We start from the raw sequence: 20339 nt of genomic DNA, 5'->3' as shown, positions 1-20339 counted from the left end.
AGAAAATGGTAGGTTCTTGATTTATGTTCACCAATAATATTTAAAATATTAATTTTTCACTCATCATTTTTGTATAGCTTATTAAAGTTAATTCCAAAGGTTCAAGCAGAAGGAGGAGGAAACAGGGCTACTACCATTGCTTTGGTCAATATAGTGAATATGGTAGGTTTTCAAAAACTAGCAAACTCATCTTTTAATCTAGAAAATACTGATTTTTACTAATAGCTCTTTCAAACTACTTCTAAATTTGGCTGTAGAGAAACAAGCTGATGACCTACATCACCTCTGGCACTTAAAAGGTGAGCTAGATTAGTACAAAGGTGCAAACTTCTATATAATACTGTAAAATGATATTACAATATGGAGAAAAAGGTAGAGGGCAATGTTGGTTTTGCCACCTTAGTTACAAAAAACCTCAAAGATACCATAATTTCCTTCCTGCCGTTTTCAAAACAGTAGAAACACATTCTTAAAACAGTATGATGGAGTCAGCCCAGAAACCTGAAACTAACAGTAACTGGGGAAAAAAAAAATCTTAATCCTTGACATCACTTTTTTCCCCCCACTGTAATGAAACCTGAAATGAGTAAACAAAGAACAAATTGTGAAATTAATCTCTCTTGTTAGAGGATTTTTTAAGATGCTTACAGCTTAATTTGATCTTAAGTTAAAATAACAGCCTATTAAGAATAAATCATATTACAAAATTAAATAACTTGCAAAGCCTCAGAACAAAATCAATTATGTGTTATGGTAACCTCTGTGAGCTCTATAAAACAGCCAGTATCTTCTCTTTCATTTTGAACCCAGACCAAGTGTGGTGTGGTCAAACAAATGTATCTAGGGAAGGGAGGGAATAAATTGTCACACTCATTGCATTACTGAAGGGATAGGTATAGGGAACACTCAGAGAACATGAAGACTAACTGCTGCAGCAGAAGTAAATTCTGGACCAGATTAATTTTCATGAAAACTGATTTGTGTGTTTCTTACTCGATAGGTACAATACTGGTCTACATGGACCATTGTATTTGATCAAATCCTACTTTTGTGTCTGTATTTTGCAAAGTACTTTCTGCTTCTGACCCTTAGGATTCTGCCTCTAACCCTTAGGATTCTGCCTCTAACAGTGGGTGAAAACAAATTCTTAGTCCTGAGTGCAAGACTACATCAATAATTCTTCACAATCACATTTTCTGCTTTTCTGGCAGCCTGTGATTTCAGAAGAGGTAGGGGCTTTTTGAGCCACGGCTACCACAGTTATACTCTTGACTGATTTCTTTTGTCACAATGACTTTTTTTATTTCCCTAAAATTAATGAAAACTTTCCATGTCCACTTTCCCTGTCAGAGTTCCATAAATTAAATGCACATATTAAGTATTTCTTTGAGCTTCTTTTGAACGTACTATGTGCCAGCAACATTTGATGCTCCTAGCTCTTACAAGAGAAAAAACAGTGAATAATCACGTCCAAGTCTTCAGATTTGTCATCTGGGACAAGGAGACAGGAAAAATCTAACAGTCACTTATTTAAACATTTTATTACCATAAGCATTACCATCTAGATATGTCATGAATGAACTGCAGCTGCTTCCCTGATGATTTCTGTGTGAGAGTTAAGATGATGATTGTGCTTTGAAGTCTTTAACTCAAGTTCACTTATGCAAGGAACATTCCTTTTTCACTTTGCAGTACCATGCTCACATCCTGTATATAGTCTGAAAAGGCTTATTTTCCTCCCAAGACATAAACATTTTATTTCTTATGTTCTAGTATTTTAAAATTAAGTTACTATGCTACTATCAACAGAATTATATTACTTTTCATTCAAATATAAGTGAAATATCAACAGAAGCCCTACTAAGGGTACTGAGCTAGAAAAGTTTCAGATACAGGAGAGTGACAAGGAAGTTTACTTCCTACCTAAAGCATTAAAAGTTGCAATGTGTTCCCACATGTTCTCTGGTTGGTCAGAGTGGGGCTGCCAGAGAAGAGCATCAACATCATGCCTCAGGCAGAAGCATGGCATTTCTTTGGGATCCACAACAACTGAGAAAAGATACTGGTTGCTTCCAAGATTAATCTGAAACAAAATGAAGAAATACAAAACACTGACTTAAAAGGATAAGCAGCAGATTCTTTCCCACATACTGCCCAAGTAAGATGATCAGCAGCTTCATGTTTGGTACTTGACAAAATGTTTGAATACATTATGTGCATCCCACTGATCAACAGCTCAATACACTACAGATAGCTAATATATTTCAAGCAGACACAATTAAGTTTCTTGGGATATTATTTAGGGAAACATTATGTTCACTACATAAACAAATGAGAATGTGTTCTGTGTAGAAATGGCTTCCCAGGATACTGGATCTTGACTTCTAATGTTAGGAAAATATTCGAAGTAATCATGCCTGGTTTTTAGCAGTGCCACCAGGGAAGGAAATGCAGTAGTTTAAGCTGAGTTATTCAGAACTTTATTCAGTCTGGTCTTGAAAACCTCAAGGATAGAGGCTGTACAATCTTACAAGGCAACCAGATCCATGATACAATTATAGTGTAAGAGCTTTTTCTTCTATCCAGTTTGAACCTCTTGTTCCTACTTATGCTTGCTGCCTTTTGTTTTCTTACCATGAATCACTGAACAGATAAAATCCATTTGAAGAGAGTTGCTTTAAAATGTCCTCCTACCAATTACAGATTTTATTTTATGACATATGTTACCTATCACACTATATCCACAAAACACATTACTTCCTTGGTGGAGCATGCTAGCCTTTAGAATTAATCTTTATTTCTCTAGCAGCACAGATGCACATGCAGGCATACATTACATACACATACACACACATGGAGAAATATATGTATTTATCCATATTGCCAAAAGAAAAAATAAAAGATATATTTCTATTTTTAAGGAAAAGAACAAACCAAGATCTGTAAGACATCATCTATAGACTTCTTACAGAGCTTTTCAAAGGAAAACAGGAAATTCTGAACCAATTCAAAATCTTATCCCTTAACTAAGACATTTTCTGTACAAGGCATTATCCTTACACTTTCTGCAACACAAAGTAGTGATGAGCTGTAACACCAATGTTCACTACAAGCTTAGTAGAGACATCTTGAAAAAATCCCCCAACAACACCAAGATGACAACTTAACCTGTGATGACTTCATATCACTATTTTGTTTCCTGATTTAGCCAAAGCACCAGATCAAGTCCTAACTTACTGTTAGCACAGGTTGCTTACAACCCAGATTAAGCCTCCTACTGAAACATTTTTCCTACAATCTGTTATTTCCAGTGATTGACAAGGAAGTATCACAAAGTGATCTGTGTACTCTACCTCCTTAGTGAAGAGTCAACTTTCTACCAGGCTAGCTGCAAAGTTATTGAGAAAAATGTAAGCTAAGTAATCTATAACAATTTTATGCCACTGAAAAAGACCCCTTCCTTTTAATCATTCTGATGTAACTTTGATTTTTCAAATGGTTCACTTGTGAAAGTAAATATATTTTTAAAACAGAATAAAGAGAGCCTTGTTTTTCCATTAAAATGACAGTGAAGAACACATACTGCTGCATAATTTTTGTTACTACTTTGATTTTACGTTATGGAAGGAAACTATGTGGTTTCAAGAGTTTCACAGATTTTGTTCCAGTAACAGAATTCAACTTGCTTATCATTAAAAAATGTTTTATAGTATTTCTGTAATAATTTGCAGCACTTACCACATGAGTGACTTTCAAGGTATCACCATCAAATCGGCACAAGCTTGCACTATCTTCAAGAAAAGCATCACATTCTTCTAATTCTTGAGCATTACAAGGTGGGTTCTCCTTCTCAGGGTTTGGATTCTGAAACAAAATTACAACAATATACACTGAAAACACAAGTTACTGAATATATATATAAATTGCTTTATATAACAAAAAAGTTCAATAGAACACAAAGAATTATTTGCATATACTTACATACTTAAAGATCAAGCTATTATGTACTCAATCCAAATGAATAGAATAATTTCTGTTATGAAGGATAGCATGAGTACTAGGTAACACAAAATCAATTTCAGTTCAAGGAAAGGCACATATGCCACTAAAACATGGAAAATGAATTCCCTTCTGTAAGTAGCAAAAGTATACAATTGTGAAAACCTACACAGATTTATTAAGTTTACATCAGCGTAAGCTTCTTTCAGCTTGCCACTGGAAATGCTATTAAAAAAGTCAAGTCATGTTGTAGGTACCTCTAAATACATAGCTCTTTTTAGCTTTGCTAATAATTATATAAAATGAATAACTTTTTATGCATATTTTTAATGCACTCAAACCAAGAAAGAAGCACGTGTATTTTTTCACATCCCACAAGTTGAAGAAAGGAAAACCCATACCTTTTACTACTAATTAAAGAGTAAAACAGAACACGACTACATAGAGAAACAGCCTCCTTCTGCTAATGACATCCTGGATAATTTTCAAAACCACCAAATTATGCTACCTTTGTGACCTATTTCAAGAACTAATTTCATAATAACAGAAAGGGACCTTTATTTAACAGAAGGCAAAAATATTCACTTTCTCATCAAGTATGAGTTCATGTTGCTTCTTGTTCAGGAAAAAAGACACCATCTAGACAACTAATGTAAGACGAAATCTGAAGCCTAACAGAATGTGTAAGGGAAGATTAGAGAGGGCACTGACTCAATTCATCTGACAGGGAGTTCTTGAGTTCCTATGCTCATTTCTTCATCCACTTCAGCTGATTATTAACTTTTTATTTTATTTCAGTTCACAAAGTGAGGGAGATCACAATTTTTTTTTTAATTGCTAAGCAATTTAAATCCAAAGAAAACAAACAAGAAGAGATAGATAATAAAGAAATGTCCTTAAATGGCAGAAACCAGAAAAGTTAAATGTCATATACAGCAGGCTAACACACAAGACTTAAAATAGGGAATCTGTCTCTTTGGAGGATGGATTTCGGGGGTCAGCTCTCCTCTATCAACATTCTTGGTTTCCTGTTTCATTGAGTGGCTTTTTAAAAAACTTTCCCAGGTAAATATCATTACCATAAGCAATTTGAGGTGTGAAAAAAGAACCTATGCTCTTATCAGACGTGTATAGCTAAAGTTGCAGAAAACATATAACATTTATGTAAATGAACCTAAGACTGTTTTTTTACATGATCATTATTGCAAACAAGCTGAAAAGTTGTGACAAAAAAATAATTATCATCACTTTAAGCTCAGTATGAGTTACAAAAGAAAACAAATGTGAAGTTGCCAGCCTAAGGATGTACTGCAGTATCTTGCCCACAAATAGTGAGGGAGGGAGAGAAATCAATTTATTTTAATAACACTTTTCAGCCTTATTAAAAAAAAGTAATAACCCAGAATCAATATATCAAGGCCCACAGGGAGTCACACTTCACAAGTTTTAGATGAGATGTCATTTTCTATTTAAACCAAAAGGGAAAGTATCAAGCAAGCAGCAGTTAAAAATTACATTTTATTTTAAGTCTCCTTGTATAACAATAATGCCAGAAAGTTCATGAATCATCCTTCAAAATCACTTAAATCAACTACTTTAAAAAAAGCTGCCACACCGTAAGTGATGGGAGCAAAATTTATTTTCAATATTAAATCAAGTGTCTTATTCTGGTGCAGAGACGCTATCATGGAAGCTAAATTCAGTCCCCCATGAACATATTGCTGTTCAAAGTATACTCACAACTCAAGTGCTATTACATTAACAACTTCAGTTAAAAATGAATGCAGTTAGGATTCTGAATAGTAACTGAACCGATGAGCTATGTTAATGAAGTGCAAATAACGATATCAAGAAAAGACAACATGCAAATATACAAGAATTACAAGTGTTTTATTTTCAACTCCTTACCATTACTTCAGAGGTAAGATGCATCAGGCTTTCAGATATTTCAGAGCATTGTGAAGAGTCCATAATGAATTCCCCTCTTGTGTCACCAAGTATTAGCTCTGGCCACCGGGGTCCCTCATTTTTCTTAATTAGAGAAATTTCCAAACTAAAATGCAAATAGAAGACAAAGAGTACTAATGAAAACACTGCATCCAGTTCTCAGACTAATAATCAAAAACCTCTAAATACAGATTTGAGCACTCCAAACTGAATTAATAATGAAAATCATATAACAAAATCATTAGTATTCACTTTATAAAACGAACTATTTTAATGGAAAATATTCTAAAGAAAAACAGACCAAGGACACATGATTTCTAAAAGCCTAACAATAAAGACACTGTGTTCATGCAAGTGTTCTTAAAGAGTTTTCGATGTAAATGTAGTTTTCCTGTAGCAGTCTTATTAAAATATTTCAAATATTACAAGAAGATGCCCTGTAAACAAATATTCAAAGAGTGACAGTCTATTTGAAACCTAAGTACTACTTAATAGGGCTACTTAAGTGTGCTCCACCTTCATATAACATCTAGGACAAAACCACTAGTATTTTATAGGCAACAAATACTATTTTGTTTTATAGGCAACAAATACTATCAATTATCTACATTGTGTATCTAAAATCATATCTCAGAAGACACAATTTCTGTAACCTGCAAAACAAGCCAACAATAAACTTAGGAGAACTTGGTATGAATGTTAAGATTAACTAACGAAACAAACAGAAAACAAGAGACAGAGCCCAGTGCACCAACACAGCAATTCCATTTAATTACTGCATTAGAACAACAGATGGAGATAACAATAAAATGAGTTAGTTTTATTCACTTTTTAGATATACTCATAGGGCCTACATAGACAGTCTGTTACCTGACAGAAAAGGAAAACCTTCTAAGTTATTAATTACTACATCACTACATCACAGCAATAACTATTCAGTGAATGCTGAATCAAGTTCTGAGGCAGTTACACTGGTATTAGAAGCAGCATACTTCTTCAGAAGATACTTGGAGCAAGTTTTATTCTTTTAATTGACAGATTTAAAGTGGTACTGCAGTACCAACATTAAGAACCAAATGCATTTTATTACACTGAAATGTGTAATTACTGTTTTCCATTAAAACAGAAACCTGATATTCATGGAATATTGCTCACTTGACTAAGTAATAAAAAAACTGAGTTACTCAGCTGAGTTATTTTTCACTATGATACTTAATACTCAACAACAGAAAAGTTGTATTTTAGTATACAGTATTAGTATAAGCTATATACTAATATTAATCCCTCTAATTCTTTTGGACATTTGCTACCAATAGGAAGACTAAACCCCATATACAACACCTTTTGTTCTCTCTAATTATCCATGTGCAGCTTTCATGGTCCACAGATGAATACAGTTTTCCTTCCATCAAGGGAGGCTGATCTTTCAGTATAACACATATGTTATCAGGGGAAAAGCGTACTTTTATGTCATCCTTAGTGATGTCTTCAGGAATGTGAACTGTTATTGTCACATCATCTTCAGTCTGCTGCCAGTAATAGAGAGGGTCTGCAATTGGAAAGATGCAGAATAATACAAACTATATTGCAAATGATGTCCTGGATTCCAGTGTGCAATACTAGGAGATACAAAATAGAAATTTGTGGAAGAATGGAAATTAACTTTTACTATGAAAAACTGTCCTGGGTTCAGCAGTAGCAGTCATTTTTTTCCTTCTTAGTAGCTGGTGCAGTGCTGGGGTTTTGACTTTCAGCCTGGGAACAGTACTGATAATAACCATGTTTTCAGTTGCTGCTCATTAATGTTTACTCTGACCAAGGACTTCCTGAGCCTCATGCTCTGCCAGGGAGAAGGGGAAGCTGGAAGGAAGCAGAGACAGGACACCTGACCCAAACTAGCCAAAGAGGTATCCCATACCACAGCACGTCATGCCCGGGGAGGTAACTGGGAATTCCCCAGAAGCGCTCGTTCTGGGTTGGGCTCGTTTCAGTGAGTGGTATCATATTCTCTTCCCTTGCTATTTCCTTTATCATTATTATTATTATTGGTGGTAGCAGCAGTGGTTTCTGTTATACCTTAGTTACTGGACTGCTCTTAACCCGTGGGAGTTATATTCTTTCGATTCTCCTTCCTATCCTTCTGGAAGTGGAGGGAGAGGAAGGGGTGCAGTGAGAGAGCGGCTGCGTGGCTGAGTGAGTTTAAACCATGACAACAACTTATATAAAATATATTCTTATTATAAAATGGATAAACAGTTTTTAACAATCGAGTTAATTTCTGTCCCTTTTCTGGAGAGCATTTTATATTCATGTCTATACTCAAACATGTTGACATGTTATACAATAAGCTATTACTCTAATTACTTTACTGTAGCATTACAAAATTGATAACCAAAATGTACTCGAAATACATTGAAACATTAATGATGAATAATTTGAAGAGACACCAGGTGCAGTGGTACTGACAAGCTACTGCATACTCAGAAGTATATGCCATTCAAAAATGTGAACATTTTTTTCTTACCTACTTTGCCAGAAGCTACACTGACTATTCAACAGAAATAACTTTAGAAAACCAGATAGTCTTCATCTGCTTCAACTGATGAAATAAAACTCCCTGCTCAGAGGTAACAACTGACTTCTGCTCCTGAGTCTCGAATCCACCTGATGTCTATCCTGATTAATAAACTGCTACAAGAAGAGGACTTTTAAGAGAAACATTTATACAATAGGAAAGCGATGACAACATTAACTGGGTAGTGCACAGTTGGTCACAGAAAATACAAGATGCATCCATTTTCTAAAAAGCAAACTTGTACATGTTACCTTCCTATTTAGAAGAAAATGAAAGTATGGATAGACCCTTTGGATGCTCTCAAGTTATCACAAGACAAGATTTCACTGATCTGCATCAGCAACTCTGACCTTGGAAGGCTTCCTACACTGCTGTCCCTTACCACAAATTTCCTGTTTGCAATGGATCAGCAATTGGTGCTACAAGTATATTTCCCAGAAACAATTAGTATCTGAGATAAGACAACCTTCAAAATTCTAAATTTTGACACAGCTTACATAAAATACTAAAAGTTTTGATTTATGAGACAACTGAATTGCACCTAAAAATGTAGCTAAGACTTATCATCTCTCTTAAATAGGTATTAAAACTTCCCCCTGAACTAGGAGTTCAGGTTTCAGTACTTTCTGTACCATTAGATTTCTGTGCCACAAGAAATTTTCTACAGGTATTGCTGCAAGCAGTATTCCTCATGTTATAGATATCTGGGCTTTAGCAATACTGTATGTGTGCAGCACAGCTCATTTCATGCATGTGTAAGAGCCATACAGAGCTCTTCACTGTATTTCTTTAATCACACCTAGCGCACAACTCAAACCCTTAAAATCCTTAAAACACTGAACTAATTCAGGTAACAACTACAGAGACACTGCATTATGGTCCTCAGTGCACTGAAGAACTCATTTGCCTCAAGATTTATACCTACAGGCTATTCCTATTACATGTACAATGTCACAGGTGTCACACAGTGCAACATTTATACATTCCAGAAAATTGATCTTTTTATATTGTTTCCAAAGAGATTTTTGCACCATGGACAAAGATTGTGCCAGTATCATTCAGTTAGGATCAGCTCATTAACGCCTCATATTCAGAAGCAAAATCAAATCTGAAACGACAGAGCTACATAAATATACATATTACAGAGCTCAGTGATAATTATGACAAACCAACTTCATTAATAAAGTTTTATTTCATTTTGCTTTGATCTTAAAGGAAAAAAAGCATGGATAACTTTTGTTGAAGTTTATTATTTTTTCCTGAACTGCTTTTTCACTGGAGAAAATAATCTTTTACAGGATTCTCAGTCTTTAGAAATGTTTGTGTTTTAATTTTGTTTTGTTTTGGGTTTTCTGTTTGTTTGCTTAGTTTTTGGTTTTATTGGGGTTTTTTTAGGGGGGAAGGGAATCTAAGCCAAGAGATAGATCAGCCTATCACAATCTGCCAGGTAAGTCTCACCTTTCTTTTCCTTTGTTGCTTCTGCATCATCATTTTCTTCTGATTTGTTGTCTTCACCTTGCATAAATTTGAATGGTTTGTAGGAAACAATCATTAAACCATCCCCAGTTGGCTCTATTGCTGCATAATGTGGGACTGATTTTCCTTGCAAAACTCTCCTTTTCAAGATTTCATATCTGTGATCACCTATAAAATAAATTAAAAAATATCTTAGTGATAATAATTTTTCTAGATGGCAAATTATTATAAAAATCTCATTACACTGAAATATACCGACCAAACCTATCAGTTAATTCACAGTACTGTAGTTTAAAAATAAATTTTTCTTCTGTTTTCCAATGAGTTTGTTAAGTATGTAGACCCTAAAATTAATCTAACTAATCAAAAAGAACAAAACATTGTCCCTTTTTCTTATGAGGTCTTTGTTGATCACAGCTAAAACCAGCAATTAACAAAACCACTCACACCCTCTGCAAAAACAAGTTTTCCACATACTTGTTTTGTTCCAATTCTTCACTCTGAGGCCCTGGCACAGGTTACCCAGAGAAGCTGCGGCTGTCCCATCCCTGGCAGTGTTCAAGGCCAGGCTGGACAAGGCCTTGAACAACCTGCTCTGCTGGAAGGTGTCCCCACTTGTGGCAGGGTGTTGGAACTACATGAGTTTTAAGACCCGTTCCAACCCAAACCATTCTGTGATATTTTGAGCTGCTGTCAGAACCTGAACAGCAGTGAAACAGCTAGTGATAACACTTTATTCATAATGGAAAATGCCCATGCCCATCTTTTTCAACTTTAGTAAAACACTGCCCTTTAAAAGGTCCTAGATGATAGCTACTGACATCAAGGACCATGCCATTCCCTACTGTGCACCAAAACTCATGAGTACTGATGACTCACAACATCATGAAGAGGGCAGGTTCCAGCACAATGTTTGTTCTTTTTCCATTAGAATCCTACTACCCACAGAGTCCTCAGTAATTGATCAACTTCTGAATAATAACCAGATGGCACAAATGGATTTTTAGCAAAAAACAACTTCATTAAATTCTCACAAGTGATAAAATTATCCCTAGGAATTATTTAGTTTTTCATATTTATGCTTCATCTCTTCATTAAAAAAAATTACTGTACTTGTAAATACAATTTTACTTGAACTTGTAACCCACTACCAAAGACATTAGAGAAAACCAGATTATGATGATAAAAATCATCTATGACACCCTAGCACTCAAAAATATGTTCCTCTTTGACCTCAACGTTAAGCTGAAGAGAAACATGAAAGTCGTAGGAGAATACAGATAATAATGGATAAGCCAGATGTAACTTACGTCTTCTCAGATGGTTATCTTGTTTGCTAAGCAAGTGGGGTAGAGAGTAACAACCAAACTATAACGTAATTCTGGTACTTAATGGTGTTAGAGCCCCCCTCCTTCTGCTAAAATGTTAGGGTAGGGCGGGAGTATTAATTAGAGATTCAACCATCCAATTAGTAAGAGATCTATACAACCAGGAGACTCCAAGCAACAGAGTAACATGCTTTAAAAGATTAACAAATTACTTTGTCTTAGATATATGATGAAAGAGAACATGTCTTTGTTGTAGTGGGAAGTTAGCCCCTCATTGTACGAGCTGTTATTTGACTAAATTTAACTGTGCACTGAAACACATCAAAATTGTTTGTGTCTCTCTTACAGCCCATGCTCACTTGTTAAAAGGCATCACGACCTCTCAACTTGCCATTGTGTGACCAAACCTCTTGTGGAGTATTTTCAAACAACCTCCAACACTTCTAATTTTTTTAAGTAAGTCTTTGTCATCTTTTGGGTAAGTTCATAGTACATGATTTTTTTCCTGTAAAGGTCAGAAGGAAGCTAAGTATTTAGCTTTTTCTGGTTTTAATTAGACTTACAAGACAAAAACTAAAAGCATGATTTATTGTTTTTAAAAACATTAGTCGCCAGTAATATAAATGTAAAAGACTTACCCTCTTTGCCTATCTCTGCAATTGTAACCCATTCCAAGGTAATATGAAATCCACTTCCTTTTGTGTCCAATTCATCTTTTTCTACCCTAAGCAGCAGCACAGCTACTGAATGAGTATCAGATTTTACAAATGAAACACTGTGTGCTATAGTAAAAGGACTTCCTAGTTCTTCATTAAACACAATCTAGAAGACAAAAGTGTAGTATAAAGTCAGTTGGTTAAAACTGGAAGTCTTGCTTTTTCTCAGAAAGCCGTAAAAGGCTCCAGCGAACATCAAACCAGTTAAACCTTGCTTCCCACAAACCACATTGGCAGAGAGGTTATTATTGCTTACATAATAAAATCATTATATGAGCCATTAAACAAAGCATAAAGAAAATGCCTGCATTATGGCTGTTTACTACAGTAAGTAGAGGTACAACTGAAAAACAGAACAGAATCCATAAACACAGCATATCAACCAGGGGAAACAGTCTCACATTCAAGATGTAGGCATTTCACCAAGGCCTTACCCCTTCTCTAGGCACCTCAACATCCTGAAAATCTCTGTAGAACTTGACATGTGCAAACAGGGAGATAAAAAGGTCCAGTGCAGTGGCTGCCAATGTTTAACCATCAGCCACTACTGAGGTGACAAGGGGTCTCTTTATTTGGCTACTGTCTTTACAAAGAGATTCAGTTTTCCTTCTCTATAAAGTTGAAGGGGAATAAGAAACAAAAATCTATAATGAAATGAAGAAGTATAATATTCATGCACAGGAGAAGCTAGGGCTGTAAGTTTTTATTTTTTTATGTTATACCATATGAAAAGGTCCATCCAGTTTTTCATAGAATCATAGAATGTAAAGGGTGGGTGTCAGGATGATGGAGCTAGGCTTTTTTCAGTGATACCCAGTGATAGGACAAGGGGCAATGGGTGTAAACTGGAGCATAGGAGGTTCCACGTTAACATCAGGAAGAACTTCTTTACTGTAAGAGTGACAGAGCACTGGAACAGGTTGCCCAGGGGGGTTGTGGAGTCTCCTACGTTGCAGATATTCAAGGCCCACCTGGACAAGTTCCTGTGTGATGTACTCTAGGTTACCCTGCTCTTGCAGGGGGGTTGGACTAGATGATCTTTGGAGGTCCCTTCCAATCCTTGGGATTCTGTGATTCTGTAATAGTTAGGGTTGGAAAGGACCTTAAGATCATCTAGTTCCAACACCCCTGCTACAGGCAGGGACACCTCACACTAAACCATATCATCCAAGGCTTCATCCAACCTGCCCTGGAACACCACCAGGGATGGAGCATTCACAACCTCCCTGGGCAAGCCATTCCAGTGCTTCATCACCCTAACAGGAAAGAATATCTTCCTTATATCCAACCTAAACCTCACCTGCTTAAGTTTGAAAACGTTACCCCTTGTGTCCTGTCACTAGAGTCCCTAATGAATAGTCCATCCCCGGCATCCCTATAGGGCCTCTTCAGATACTGAAAGGCTGCTATGAGGTCTCCATGCAGCCTTCTCTTCTCCAGGCTAAACAGACCCAACTTTCTAAGCCTGTCTTCATATGGGAGGTGCTCCAGTATGGGAGTAGATGGGCACAGTACATAAATATGTCATACTGAAAGGTTAATAAACACCACTGTTAACATTAAAAAAAAAATCACAGAAGAGGACTGCACATCTTGTAGTTTGAGACATTCAGCAATTGGTATCTCTAGCCAGAAGTTTTAATTCTAAAAACTATGTATTTCAGCCTTTCTCAAAACCAGTACTTAACATCAAAAACCCCAAGAACATAAAAATGAAATTAATCCAAACAACAGAGAAGAAGAAACAAAACATTGGCACACGAAAGAAAAGAAAAAATGACAAGGAATCAACCTAATTGATTCTGATTCTCTGAATTCAAACTGCAGTGGCTGAACAATTATAGATTCAATCCACCTGTGGTTACTGAAACCAGGTAAGGTTTGAGGATTTATGGGGTTGGGATGCAAACATCACTCTAAACCACTGGGTGCTATACATACTCAAAAAGTTCATTTCAAGGGTGACAGAACCTCAACATATAAATTTCATGGTTTTGTTAGCACTGATCATTTATGTCATTTATGCAACAGCATTCTCATAGAACAGAATAAAAAACAGTTGGTATTACCAAACATCTAAAGAACAGGATGACTAATTTCCTAGTTACTCAACTCTCAAAAGGTGTAGGAGAAGGAGCTAATCCATCATGCTGAAATCTTTCACTTCAGGACATATATCTGAGTTTCTGCCAGTATTAGAACCTCCTCAACTATTTCAGAAGCTGCTCTCTAACAGAGAAAATAGATGTGAAATGTGCCAGATTTATACCAGGTTCATCTTTTATGAATAAAGAGGAACTAACCACAGACCACAAGAGCCATAGTAGCTCAGATAGAAATGTAACTTAAATTACATTTGCTGTGTTCAGGCAGAATAACCAATACCATTATCAGTGTAGGAAGATCACAAAATCACCTCTTCACAACTTTTTCAAATAATTAATTATGTAAAGAATTTAATCATAAGAAATACAAAAACCATACTTCAGATGCAATTTTAACAACTTGAAAAACAATTTTAAGTAATAATATTAAGTACCAATAATTTTCCAGAGCTAAGTGCACAAACCAGAAATCTCCTAACTTAAAAATGAACGTTGCTTTTAGCTTGGTTGATAATAATTTCAGACTTTAAAAATATTGTATATTATTCCACAGGCCAGTTGAAATGGCAAACAATAAAAAATAGGGGGGGGGGGGTAGAATCCTAAACAGGCATATAAATGGGTAAGGGAAAGATGAAATGGTGTTAAGAAAAAGTTCCAACTAGACAATCACTTAGCCATGTATGTAGAGACACTTTTAGTTAGATTTTTCATTCAGTCAAAATATCCCCTTTCCAACACTTGCATTTCAGCTACTTTGTGCATAAAAAACTCAGTCATTATTCATTGAACACAATCCTGTATCAGTGACAGAGTTATGATTTAAAGTTTAATTCTTCACATTACATATATACAATTCCCATCAGAAATGCAAGAATTAGAATGATGTGGGAGATGTACAATTCTTAGATATGTTACAGCAAGACTTACCTCCCACTTTTCAAATGTACTGTTTCCACGCTTGCCTGATTTAATTAAATACAGTCTTCCTGTACCATCAGAAAGGGTAACCCATGTGGAAGATGAGAAGTGTATTGAGGCACAAAGGCGATTATCATAAGCTGTCAAATCTGTAGGTAGCCGGAAAACTTCTCTTGGTTTTTGCAGAGCAGTGTCCTGTAAGGGAACAATCACCTGCTGAGACTTTATGAAGCATTTATCAATTTCAGTAACTATTACAGTCAAATTAAGAATAACAAATCTCAGTGGCAACTCACCAGTTTCTTTGTGCAGTTGAGTATATTTGGAAAAAGGGGGTAGCAAACATCATTCCCACGTATGTGGGAAAGGTGGTAGGATTTCATTATTGATTTCTGTTTACTGAAAACACAAGTGTTCTATAACTGATACTTCAGCATTCAATGTTTTTCTTTCCATTTTACAGCACTAGTTACTTAAAAAAGGATTTTCAGTACTTTTCCACTAGCATTACATATAATCACCTACCTCAAATAATTCTAGTCCCAGTAAAAATGTGGAGGTCTAAAAGAAATGACAGCCACAGAATTGTATTCAAACCAGTTCATAAAAACTCACTTTTGAATTAAAGAGAATTTTAGGCTATTTTGTTATGCAGAATATCAAGCTGATATATAATTTCTCAGCTTTCCTAGAGCAGCCATTTTATTAGGTCATTAACTGTGATTAGCTAACAAAGCTGGACTAATTCATATCATATTTGCAAATAATTTTTCCATCACATTATGATTACCCTATGGAGTTAAATACAGTCAGCAGCCGGTCACAGGGGGTATTCGCCAGGGGAACAGTAATGGGGACAGATCTGTTTAGTATCTTTATCAATGATCTGGATGAGGGGATCAAGTGCACTCTCCGTAAGTCTGCAGACAACACCAAGTTGGGTGAAAGTGTTGATCTGCTGGAAGGTAGGAAGGCTCTAGAGATGGATCTGGACAGACTGGATCAATGGAATGTGGCCAACGGTATGAGGTTCAACAATGCTCAGTGCCAGGTTCTGCACTTGGGTCACAACAACCCATGCAATGCTACAGGCCTGGAGAAGAGTGGCTGGAAAGCTGGCTGGTGGAAAAGATGCTGACTGACAGAGCGAAACATGAGCCAGCTTGTGCCCAGGTGGCCAAGAAGGCCAACGGCATCCTGGCTTGTATCAGAAATAGCAGGGCCAGGGAAGTGATCACCCACCTGTACTTGGCACTGGTGAGGCCACACCTGGAATCCTGTGTTAAGTTTTGGGCCCCTCACTACAGGAGAGACATTGAGGAGCTGGAACACATCCAAAGAACGGTAGTGAAGCTGGTGAAAGGTCTGGAGCAAAAGTCTTAAAGGGGAGCAACTGAGGGAACTGGGGGGAAACCTTCTCACTCTCTGTGTGGAAGAAGATTGTAGCAAGGTGGGTGTCAGTCTTTTCTCCCAGGTAACAAGCAATAGTACAAGAGGAAATGGCCTCAAGTTGCACCAGGGGAGTTTTAGATTAGATGTTAGTAAAAATTTCTTCACCAAAAGGGTTACTGAGCATTGGAACAGGCTGCCAAGGAAGTGGTGGAGTCACCATCCTTGGGGGTATTTAAAACACGTGTACATGCGGTGCTTCAGGACATGGTTTAGTGGTGGACTCAGCAGTGGTAATGGTTGGACTCAACTTTAAAGGTCTTTTCCAACCTAAAAAATCCTGTCATTCTACTATGCATCAAGATAAATTTATCATGCTCTGTCAGTGGCACACTGCAATTTTATTTTTTACGCTAAACTGCAAGCATGGATTGTTTTTGAGCATGAAGAGAGAGACTACACCAAACAAATGACAAAAAAATATATAACACAGATTTTTTTTCTTTTGATAAAGGCAAAAAAGCCCCTAACAAAACATAAAAATAAATCCAGTATTTCCTGCAGTATAAACTTTACACAAATCAGCCTGATTACATAATAGTGCAAAATTACTAATGTCATCTATATCACAAGTAATTGTTCTCAAAAGTCCTGCTGTAGTTCTGTGTTGCCTTCTTCATTTCCTGCTAATTCTAGCAGAAGAAACTGCTTTTGTGCTGTAAATTGGATTTCCAACTGTTGTCATTAAGTACAAAGGCACGTCTTCCAGGACATATTTTAGGGATTATTCTTTATCTTCTGCCTTCACTCTCACATTCCTTCTTTGTCGCTTAAGGCTTTGTAACTCTCTGCTTATTATTTGGCTTGCAGAATGCCAGCAATGCTACTGCGTGCACAGGACTACAATTTACCTGCCTTTTGTGAGTTAAAGTAATCTCTGAATGTCCAAAAGGTTTGTTAGATAAAAACCCCAAACGAGTATTTATGATTTGTAAAGAACTTGGCAATGCAGTTTAAAAAATGGTCAGTACATGCTTTATCAGCAATTCAGCTTGATTTACTTATAAAGTAGATCAGGCTGCAGTATTAAGAGTACAAACAAAATGTTATTACAGAAAAACACAAAACACAGACTGCAGATTCAGCAGCATCAGTCACATCTCTATAATCTTTCAAATAGTTGAAATAGAACTTAATTGCTTGAAGTTTTTCAACTGAACTAAGCAGCTGCTAAATAAAATGGACTCGCAGTCTGTCACAAGAGGGGTAACCCACAGATTCATTCCAAGCACCATCCTGTTCAACATCCTCATAAATTACCTGGATGAGGAGATTGAAAGCACCCTCACCATATTTGCTGATGACAGCAAACTAGGTGATGAGGTGGATAGACATGTCTTGCACAGAGACACAGCCTGGAAGAGTAGAGTAGCAAGAACATTGTGAAGATAAACAAAGGCAAGGTTCTGCACCTGGTACAGAATAACCAAAGAGCCCAGTGCCAACCAGGATCTTTGTGGCTGGGGAGCAGCCTTGCCAAAAGGGACTGGGGTGCCCTGGTTGACAGCAAGCTGAGTATGAGCCAGCAGTCCACTAGTGCAGCAACATGGGCAAATAGAGTCTGAAGCTGCATCCGCAGGGGCATTACTAGCAGAGACAGAGACATGATCATCCCACTCTGGTCAGTGCTTGTCAGGCCACACCTGGAGTACGGTGTCCAGTTCACGTCCCCACAACTGAAAAGACAGACTAGAAAAGGTGCAAAGAAAGGCCATGAAGACAGTCAAAGGGCTGGAGAACCTGCCCTGTGAGGCAAGACTGGAGGACTTAGGTATTGTCTAAGTCCAGTACTTAAACGGTGGCTACAAAGAGGTTGAGGCATTCCCTTCACAAGTTACAGAGAAGACAAGGGTTAATGGGTAAAAGTTGCACCAGGAGACGTTCAACTCAACACAGCAGAATTTTAACAGTGAGAACCACCAATGACTGGAACAGCTTCCCCAAGTACATGGCAGAGCCCCCATCCCTGGAGGCCTAAGATACTAGATAATCTTATCCAGACTTCCTGTGAAAGGTTGTAACCTATTCTATTTTGTGGTCCCTTTGAACCAGAGCTGTTCAATGACACTAAAACAAATATTGAACACTAACAACATAATTCAAACAAAAAAATTCACTACCTTGCTCTTTATATTGATTCATAGACTTCAGAATCTGATCTCAGGTCTCCAAAAAGGTCTTCTAGTAATAACAAACAAAACTAATTTCTGTTGTTTCTGTTCTGTATCTTAAAGAAACATGTCTCCTGATGTCATGGTCCTTTTCCCTCATCTTGCAGACAATTTTATTTATATACCCATATATAATAAATGAAGCAAAATTAGCTTCAACAGGTTTTGGCAGATATTTAGCAGACTAGCATAACTCCATATATTTGAACAAATAAATAGTCATATCTGGGAAAAAAAGTGCCTGACTGGCCTTTACAGATCAACATTTCCCTTTTTAAACCTAATCTACCTTCTAAATAGACTATGTTGAGAACATAACTAATGGTCATAGAGCCAAACTGTTTTTAGTTTTATTTCACTAGGTTCATTTCCACTCTGTTGATCTACAATCTATAAAGCCCCACAAACCAGAAAACTCTTGCTTAAAAATTAGGAAATTCTTCCCTTGTTACTAAAAATCAGCATTAGTGTCACTAAAACTGAAAGATAATTAAGTTGAAATAGATCTCTAAAATAGAAAACAGCACGGGAAGGAAAAAGTATTACAGGGCCAGTGAAGGAAGCTTTTTACAAACATGTAAAAAGAAGCACTAACAGAAGCACATTATTGTACTGAAAGCAGAGGTGGGGGAGACAAGAACTCATCTATTCTGTGCCACACAAAATGCACTCTCTTACTACAGGAAGGGTGGGCATGAGGCTAAGAAATAGCCGTGAAAAAATTACCACAAAAAAAAACCCAGCAACTCATCACAGGCCCTGAAATTTCAGCTGCAAATAATTACAGTATTTTCTAAGCATCTCCTGTCATTCCATTTTCACTCGGTCTATGGACAGGCTGGGAGTGGGAAATCATCTCTAAACATATCTACTTCCAGAAAAAGAAACTCACTCATTCTGATTTATGAAATAAAGCAAAAATATACATATAAAACACCATCTTTAAAAGAATTCTTTGCACTTCAGCACATGTATGCTTTGCAAAAAGACCACACTTGTGCTTGCAGAGCATGCCAGGACCTCATGCATTGAGAATCCTGTATTTGAGCAGATTTCAAATTCTTCATATTTTCCAGATGTTATTAAAATCATATGCATTTAAAACATGTTCAAATGTAAGCAAGAGAAATGGGATTTGGCTAAGTACCACTTTAATAACCAAGAGCAAGAATGAGCAGATGACAAGCAGATAGCCTGCTTGCCGTTTGGGCCTACTTGAATTCGAATTAGAGATTACTTTATACTCCAAAAAGGCACAAGGGCTGTTATGAAACCTGCAATGGAAAAGATGCAGATTTGATTTTTAATTATTGAAAACATTCAGGGTCACTGTAGATTTGGTTGAATCACTGTGCTCCTTGAACTATTCCACTAATTTATAACACATACAGGAAGGCAGAATGAATTGAACAAGCACACCCCAACAAACCAACCAACCAAAAAAACCCCAACCCAACAAGCCCACAACACAAACAAACCAAACAAAAAAATCCCACAATTAAGGTTTCATTGAAAGGAAGTGTTCTCTACAGTAAGTGCTCCATTGTAACTAGCAATGACTTTGGTGCCTAGAGAAATAAATAATAAATTTCATGCATCTGATCATGGAAAGAAGCACCATCATCCCTCTTAACAATGATCTACAGGCCTAT

General features: G+C 36.7%; 1 protein-coding gene across 2 annotated transcripts in view; it reads right to left on the bottom strand.

The window, feature by feature from the left end:
- The window catches only part of NUDCD1 (NudC domain containing 1), a 37483-nt gene that overhangs the window by 4218 nt on the left and 12926 nt on the right, over positions 1-20339 (bottom strand). For both annotated transcript variants that reach the window (XM_031050533.2, XM_034063777.1), the window contains exons 3-9: positions 15077-15262; positions 11964-12147; positions 9980-10165; positions 7288-7495; positions 5908-6052; positions 3739-3864; positions 1924-2083 (exon numbers count right to left, since the gene is read on the bottom strand). In XM_031050533.2, coding sequence (XP_030906393.2) covers positions 1924-2083; positions 3739-3864; positions 5908-6052; positions 7288-7495; positions 9980-10165; positions 11964-12147; positions 15077-15262 — 1195 coding nt within the window. The remainder of the gene's footprint in view (positions 1-1923; positions 2084-3738; positions 3865-5907; positions 6053-7287; positions 7496-9979; positions 10166-11963; positions 12148-15076; positions 15263-20339) is intronic.

Source organism: Melopsittacus undulatus, chromosome 1, assembly GCF_012275295.1.
Source record: "Melopsittacus undulatus isolate bMelUnd1 chromosome 1, bMelUnd1.mat.Z, whole genome shotgun sequence".
In the NCBI taxonomy this organism is placed as follows: Eukaryota; Metazoa; Chordata; class Aves; order Psittaciformes; family Psittaculidae; genus Melopsittacus; species Melopsittacus undulatus.
The sequence above is the reverse complement of the archived record's forward strand: the minus strand, read 5'-3'. Positions and strand labels throughout refer to the sequence as shown.